The sequence below is a fragment of the Pantherophis guttatus genome, chromosome 6, assembly GCF_059756535.1.
Source record: "Pantherophis guttatus breed Tessera chromosome 6, ASM5975653v1, whole genome shotgun sequence".
In the NCBI taxonomy this organism is placed as follows: domain Eukaryota; kingdom Metazoa; phylum Chordata; class Lepidosauria; order Squamata; family Colubridae; genus Pantherophis; species Pantherophis guttatus.
Genome location: NC_142068.1, coordinates 86,004,907 through 86,013,157, shown reverse-complemented (window position 1 = coordinate 86,013,157; position 8,251 = coordinate 86,004,907). Strand labels below are relative to the sequence as shown.

Below are 8,251 nucleotides of genomic sequence, written 5' to 3'. Positions count from 1 at the left end.
TAAAAGTGGCCGTTACAACAACACTTCTCATGTGGCCAATAAGCAAGACATACAAACCCAACTTTCCCTTTTTCAATTTTCCTGCTGGGTTCTCCATTGACTCTGCTTGTCGGGAGCCAGCTATGAAGCACACAAATGGCAATTGCGTGACTGTGGGTCACTGCTAGAGGTTGTAAGGGCAAGAACCGGTTCTGCAGCAATTTTTTTTTAGTGCTTTCATAACTTTAAATGGCTGCAAAACAGAGCAGTTGTTAAGCAAGGCCTTAACCTTAAAGGATGCTCTTTTTTTTTTTTTAATCATTTTTAAATAAATGGATGGACGGACAATCAAAAGGTGACATTTGTTTCATTCATTTATTGAACATTCTTCAATGTGGTTCAACAAAGGTGGAATCATTTGTAGGCGCTTTACGTTTTGATGTCTTGGTAGGGTTGCTTTTGGCTTGTTCTATTTTAGGTAGCTCCTCTCTTCTGCACAGGATGCTAGCCTTCCTTCTCCTCAAATGAAAGAAAATTCACACACCACCAAGAGGTCTTCATTACAGGATGCAGAGTGCCAGGCTCCCTGTGTATCTGCTTTCACGCACAACTTGCTTCCGCCTGCGTTATTCGGTTCTCCCGCAGCCCAGTTGGTGAACTTGGCTGGGTTCTGGACGAAAAGATAGGCTTCTTTGTTTTCTCTCTTCAAAACACTTGCGAAGGCCTTGTTCTCATTTAGGAGTTGAGGGGAAGGAATATGGCCACCGGCTTGGACACATGTGTTTCTGACAGCTTCAAAGTTCCCAAATTGCTTGTTGGTCACGTATAATCTTTCACTGCCACTTCCAAAGGATCGAGCTAGAAACACAACGAAGAAGCAAATGTTCAACTGCAGAAAAATGCTCCACAACTCATGTTATTTTTGTGTTCCCAACAAGCACGGGGGTGGCCTTCAAAAATTTTAGCAAGGGGTTCTCTGCCCGGGTGCCGGGTGGGCATGGCCATGGTGGGCGTGGCCTAGTCAGCCTCCTGCACAATGGCGGGAGGTGTGTTTTTGCCCTCCCCGGGCTCCAGAGGCTTTCCCCGAGCCTCTGGGATGGCAAAAATGGCCTCTCCAGGCGCCAGAGGCCCTGCTGTTACATCCAGGAGGCCTGTTTTTCACCCTCCCCAAACCTCCACATGCGCCTTGCACTTACTTGCAACTAAAACGGGCCCTGTGGGGACTCCTGGGAGGGGAGGGGAGGGGTGAGTGGAGCCAGCCAGGAGTGGGATTTGGGGGTTCTCCGAACTGCACAGAAGCTTAGCTAGAGGTTCTCCCGAACCCCTGCGACACCCCCACCCCCAGAAGCCCACCCCTGGCAACAAGCAGATTTTACAAGAAGGAAAAGCAAGGGGTGATTTTGTACTCCAGTTCCGAAAGGAAGTGCCTCCAGGAACAGCAAAGAGAGAAAGATCAGGGACCTGCAAATGGGCCAAACAGCATTAATAACTTCTGTGTTTGTTTGTTTGTTTGTTTGTTTGTTTTTAATTTTAAAAAATCTGTCTTTTTTTATTTGCAAGAAAAGCACTGAACCAAACCTCTCTGCTTCTGATCTGAAATAGGACTTTATTCTAGTTTTCTGCTGAAAATATCCCTCATCCCAGGAGACCCATTTAAAGTAAACTGTAGCTGGACAAAAAGATGACAGGGAAGCCATCTGGCATTTCTTCAAAAGAATCGTGGTTTGCTTAAGCAAGCTCTTTCAAAGATGTGCTGTCTCAGATAATGTGTCCTAAAAGAGTCAGAGATTCTGCACAACAGCACTTGTCAAACTCCAGAATACATCTGGAAAGAAAGCATGAAGTGATACAAATAATAATAATAAATAATCTGTATGTTTCAGCATCTCACTTAATTTGGCCCACGTCATGCAGGGGAATTCACTGGAGAAAGCAATTATTGTTTGGAAGAGTTAGCGGTAAAAGGAAATCAGGCCACCAAAGAATACGATGGCTAAAGGTAAAGGTTCCCCTCTCACATATCTGCTAGTCGTTCCCGACTCTAGGGGGCGGTGCTCATTTCCGTTTCAAAGCCGAAGAGCCAGCGCTGTCCGAAGACGTCTCCGTGGTCATGTGGCTGGCATGACTCAACACCAAAGGTGCACGGTATGCTGTTACCTTTCCACCAAAGGTGGTCCCTATTTTTCTACTTGTATTTTTTACATGCTTTTGAACTGCTAGGTTGGCAGAAGCTGGGACAAGTAACGGAAGCTCACTCCGTTACACGGCACTAGGGATTCGAAATGCTGAATTGCCGACCTTTAGATCGACAAGCTCAGCATCTTAGCCACTGAGCCACTGCCTCCCTTAATATGATGGCTAGACACCATCAAAATTGACACCAGCCAGACTATAGAACAATTCAAAGATTGGAAGATGTGGAGAGACCTGCCCCATAGAATCACCAAGAGTCAGATGTGACTCAATGGCTAACATCATCATCATCATCATCCATATGTTTCAGCATCCCACTGATCAGGAACGCAGATGGAAACTTTGAAAAAGGAACCATTGGCAATGTTGTGAAATGATCGGCTATATATATCGTGGAAAGGGTGTTTTGGACTGGGTGCAAATAGAAAATTTCTCTGCTATTCCGAAAAGGATCTTGGCTTTTTTCAGACTTTTTCAGAGTGTGGGGAAAAAAAATGATTTTTGGAAGGCATTCGGTCACCTGACTCCTTCTTGAAGGAGTCACATCTTTTTACAGAGACAGGGGAAAAAACCACAATGGACAGCACTTGTTCCAAATGATGAATATTATTTCATTTCCCATATTCTGAGGGTGGGGTGGGGGGAAATGCAGTTCTCTCAAGAGCAACAATCAACTTCCATCAGGGTTCACCAGTTCTCTTCCTAGGAATTGAGGGAATCTCACCAAAGTAAGGCTAACCAAGAACTTCAGATGGCAACCAGATGGCAATCAAAATATACAGAAAAGTTTAGCCCTTAGCTGTCTCTTGTGATCATCAGAATTTTTGCAACCCAGATCTGATATCCTTGCTTTGACTGATTCTCAGCATTGAGTAAAGTTGGATCTCAAATTACTGTAAATCAGTTCAGGAAATAAGGAAAACCTTCCAGTTTTTGGGCCATTCTCTATGAGTTTGGAAACTACAGACAAGGGTACAAAATTGGAAACTGGACTAAGAAAAGATGCATAGGTTGTTTCTGCTGTTTTCATTCAGTATACAGTATGTGATATCTTGCTCAATAGTAGTAACTGTGAGAGAGATCTTGGAGTCCTAGTAGACAATCATTTACATATGAGCTAGCTGTGTGCTGCAGCTGCCAAAAAAGCCAACACAGTTCTAGGCTGCATAAACAGAGGGATAGAATCAAGATCACGTGAAGGGTTAATGCCACTTTATAGTCCCTTGGTAAGGCCACACTTGGAATACTGCATCCACGATGTAAAAAAGATGTGGAGACTCTAGAAAGAGCAGAGAAGAGCAACCAAGATGATTAGGGGACTGGAAGCTATAACATATAAAGAACGGTTGCAGGAACTGGGTATGTCTAGTTTAATGAAAAGAAGGACTAGGGGAGACATGATAGCAATGTTCCAATATCTCAGGGGCTCGTCACAAAGAAGAGGGAGTCAAGCTATTCTCCAAAGCACCCGAGGGCAGGACAAGAAGCAATGGGTGGAATCTAATCAAGAAGAGAAGTAACTTAGAACTAAGGAGAAATTTCCTGACAGTTAGGTCAATTAACCAGTGGAACAACTTGCCTCCAGAAGTTGTGAATGCTCCAACACTGGAAGCTTTTGAGAAGATGTTGGATAAACATTTGTCTGAAATAGTATAGGATTTCCTGCCTAAGCAGGGGATTGGACTAGAAGATCTCAAAGGTCCCTTCCAACTATTCTATTCTATTCTATTCTATTCTATTCTATTCTATTCTATTCTATTCTATTCTATCTTATTCTCTCAATTAGATAGCAACCCACCAATCCTTAAGAAGTCCACAAGAGAGGATGAAATGGTGGTCTCCACCGCACGTAGCCTATGTGACAGGCCCGAAAAAGATTGCCCAATCCCAGTTCCTATCTTGACCCCTGCCTCTATAGACACTCTAAGAGACAGGCAGCTGGTATACAAATTTAACTGAACTGAATACTTTATTTGGCCAAGTGTGATTAGACACACAACACAACATTTGGAGCAAAAGCCAGGGTTTCAAGTTTTCTTACCTCTGTGGACTGACAAGAAGGCATTTTCCACCTCATTTATCTTTTTCTCAAGTCTGCCGACCTTTTCAACCAAAGAATTCAGTACTAGAAAGGAAAACAGCATCACATTATTGGAGTCACAGAAGGCAAGGCAAGCTGTGTCAAACTGCCCCCAATTGGTTGGCATTCAAACCGTGAGCAACTATTCTTTCTTGGACTTGCCTACTTAACCTTCAGGTGAATGCTGGGCATCTCAACTGAATATACATTGGTTCTCAGAAGAAGGCATGAAATGGCTTGGGGGGAAATTAGATTATTGCCTCGTTCTCCAGCCTACTTGAACCTTACCCTCTCTGGACAAGAAGGACATTAGCAAACCTGCTTTCCTGACTATCCCATTCCAGATGTGAATTCACACACTGGAAAGCTCTTCTGAAGAACAGAAATCTTTGCATTACATGTCTTGCTTCAGCCTTGATGGGCTGATTTCTACAGCTATGATTTGTTTGTTGTTTGTTTGGATTTCATCAGTAAAAGATTTCGAAGGAGCTCTTTTACCAACTCTGCTCTCCAGGAGCCTTTTTTGCATTCAGATAACAGAATAACGGAACTGGAAGGGACCTTGGAGGTTGTCTAGTCCAACCCTGTGCTCAAATAGGAGACACTATACCATTTCAGACAAATGGCTCTCCGATCTCTTCTTAAAAACCTCCAGTAATGGAGCACCAGTAGTGGGATTCAGCCAGTTCGGGAGGTTTAGGCAAACCGGTAGTTAAATTGCTGGCTGGCCCCACCCCTCCCTGCTCCACCCCTTCCAGGAGTCCCACACGCCCCATTTTGGCTCCCAGATAAGTGCAGGGAGGTCTCCTAGGCCCAAAACGGGGTGTGGGGAGGGCAGCCCCCTCCCCTGCAGCCCGTTTTCACTCCCAGGAGGCTTCAGGGAGGCTTCCTAGGCCCGTTTTTACTTCCCAGGAAGCTTCAGGGAGACCTCCTAGGCCCAAAACGGGGCACGGGAGGTGTGGTGCGGCTCCCCTGCAGTCCATTTTTGCTCCCAGGGGGATGCAGGGAGACCTCTTAGGCCGAATGCTGCCTGTCACACCCCGTGGCCACGCCCCGCATGTCCACGCCCATCCAGCCAGTCATTAGGGCAGAGAACCAGTTGTTAAATTATTTGAATTCCACCACTATGGAGCACTCACAACTTCTGAATGCTAGCCATTCCACTGATTAATTCTTCTCACTGTCTGGAAATTTCTCCTTAGTTCTAGCTTGCTTCTTTCCTTGATTAATTTCCATCTGTTGCTTCTTGTCCTGCCTTCAGGTGCTTTGGAGAATAGGTTGATCCCCTCTTTTTGTGGAAGTCCCTCAAATATTGGAACACTGGTAACATGTCACCCTAATCCTTCTTTACACTAGATTGGACATACCCAATTCCTGTAATCGTTCTTTGTATGCTTTAGCCCCCAGCCCCCTAATCATCTCCGCACTCTGTGCTGCATTCAGATAACAGGAATGGCACCCATGCACTCCCAATTCTGCCCATGTGCTAAGCCCCCTCCCCATCCTCAAATATGGATTTAAAATTATCACTTTGTCCTTCAGGATCCGTTTCATGTCCGTTGGCCAGAGATAGTCCCAAAAGAAGAAGACTGGACAGCAGGATCAGATGCATCTTTTGACCATATAACCTGTACAATCCATAGAGCAGAGTTATTGTGGTATACATGTGGTTTTTAGACCCTTAGAATTTTACATTCACATCCCAGTTTGCTCAGAAATGCATAGCAAAAGATACAATCCCAGCCCAATCTAAGACATTTTTGATACACATCTCCACAAATCACTAATTTAACAAACTATAACCATGCATTAATGATACTTCCTAGCCCATTCATTAGAACTCAGGATGAACATCTAGCAGAATGGTTATTAGTAAGTATACAGTTCTTAATTAGTTATCAGATAGAGAGAGAGAGAGAGAGAGAGAGAGAGAGAGAAAGAGAGATAGATAGATAGATAGATAGATAGATAGATAGATAGATAGATAGATAGATAGAAAGATAGAAAGAGATTTATAGATATATAAATATAGATATAGATATAGATAATGGGACATGGTGGCTCAGTGGCTAAGACGCTGAGCTTGTCAATCAAAAGGTCGGCAGTTCAGTGGTTCAAATCCCTAGTGCCGCATAACGGGGTGAGCTCCCGTTACTTGCCCCAGCTTCTCCAACCTAGCAGTTCGAAAGCACGTAAAAAATGCAAGTAGAAAAATAGGGACCACCTTTGGTGGGAAGGTAACAGCGTTCCATGCGCCTTAGGCATTTAGTCATGCCGGTCACATGACCATGGAGACATCTTCGGACAGCGCTGGCTCTTCGGCTTTGAAACGGAGATGAGCACCGCCCCCTAGGGTCGGGAACGACTAGCACATACGTGCAAGGGGAACCTTTACCTTTATAGGTAGTTATAGATATAGAGATAGATGATATAGAGATTGAGATTGAGATTGAGATTGAGATTGAGATTGAGATTGAGATTAGAGATAGAGATAGAGATAGAGATAGAGATAGAGATAGAGATAGAGATAGAGATAGAGATAGAGATAGAGATGGATATGGAGATAGATAGAGATAGAGATAGAGATAGAGATAGAGATATAAAGATAGAGATAGAGATATATAAAATTGTTTCTCTGCACTTACGCTGTGGTTTCTGTTCTACAGTAGATGAGGCACCCAGAAACTACTTTCCTCCCAGTGCAAGAGTTATTTTATATCAGTCATGGATTGGGCAACATGAAGGTTGTGCAAACTGATTACTCAAGGTGATAACCTCTGGCTTTTATTCTTCCTCCTCCCCTGTTTATTTAAGAACAGCCTAGATTTTCTGATTGAACGGTTAGAAAAATTGGAAATTCTCCAGTCAAAAAAAGAGGCAAATATGAGGAAATGTTGGAGAATACAGGTGTCTGTGTATGAATGAATGTCCCCAAAAGATTTTGCAACACTTTGCAATAAAACATAGACCCTTGATGTTTCATAACCTTGTGGAAAGATCTCTTCAGGATTACACTAAACAAATCCAGAATTTTGCAAACCACCATTAACTTCATCTTAGACAGAAAGAGATACTTTGAAAAAGGGCATTGCAGGGGTGGGCTTCAAAAATTTTAGCAAGGGGTTCTCTGCCCAGTTGCTGGGTGAGCATGGCCATGGTGGGCGTGGCCTAGTCGGCCTCCTGCACCATGGTGTGTGGGGGCTTTTTGCCCTCCCCAAGATCCGGAGGCTTTCCTCTAGCCTCCGGGAGGGTGAAAACAGCCTCCCCAGGTTCCAGAGGCCCTCTGGAGACCAGAAACGAGCCCTCCCAAACTTCTGGTAGGCCTGTTTTTTGCCCTCCCCGAGCCTCTGCACGCGCCTTGCACTTACCTGCATCCAAAACGGGCCACGTGGGGACTCCTGGGAAGGGCGGGGCAGGGTGGGAGGGGTGTGGCCGGCCAGGAGCGTGATTTTCCCAAACTCCTGCAAACCCCCAGCAGCCCACCCATGGTGCATTGTATAAACAGTCAAAAACTCAGTTTAGCTGGTACTTGGACTGGAGGAGAGATTGAGACAGAATTCAAGAAAACTGAGCTTGATGGAATAGATTCGCCAGTTCTGGAGATATTTGTTGCTTGGAATACCCCTGAATAGATTTATAGGGTGATTTTTAGTAGGTAGAATCTGGAAATTTTAATTTTTCTTCCTCTTCGTCCCTCAAGTAGAATCTCCTTATCTATCTATGTGCGACTGTTTTTTTAAAAAGTGTGGATTTTCACGAATGCATATCCATATGCCTTCATTTACAGGTATTGTCCACATTTTTTTCTCTCTTTAATCTATTCTCACCCCGTAAGAGGTTTCCTTATTATTATGCCATTTTGCATGTTTTGTGTGTGAGACCCATAAATGTACATTTCTGGCTTTGAAAATGCCTTTGAAAGCTCTCAGAAATGCAAGAGCGTAACTGCAGACCAAGGGTTATATTTATTTTAAAGGGACATGTTTATTCTTGCCTAAA

The 8,251-nt window shown here is 44.1% G+C and overlaps 1 protein-coding gene across 1 annotated transcript; it reads right to left on the bottom strand.

The window, feature by feature from the left end:
• Positions 1–335: 335 nt before the first annotated feature.
• On the bottom strand, positions 336–6,997 carry LOC117670045 (phospholipase A2 inhibitor alpha-like protein). The gene is made up of 4 exons (XM_034424911.3): positions 6,898–6,997; positions 5,783–5,880; positions 4,214–4,297; positions 336–837 (listed from the first exon to the last, which is right to left on the bottom strand). Exons 2-4 carry the CDS (start codon positions 5,862–5,864, stop codon positions 500–502), a joined length of 504 nt encoding a protein of 167 aa, XP_034280802.1. The 5' UTR covers positions 5,865–5,880; positions 6,898–6,997; the 3' UTR covers positions 336–499.
• Positions 6,998–8,251: the final 1,254 nt, after the last annotated feature.

Excerpts from the sequence above, each read along its gene's own strand:
- LOC117670045 (XM_034424911.3), bottom strand. The coding sequence starts at position 5,864 with ATGCATCTGATCCTGCTGTCCAGTCTTCTTCTTTTGGGACTATCTCTG. Across the intron at positions 4,298-5,782 it reads AACGGATCCTGAAGGACAAA|TACTGAATTCTTTGGTTGAA; the intron begins GTGATAATTTTA and ends TTTCCTTTCTAG. Across the intron at positions 838-4,213 it reads CTTCTTGTCAGTCCACAGAG|CTCGATCCTTTGGAAGTGGC; the intron begins GTAAGAAAACTT and ends TTGTGTTTCTAG.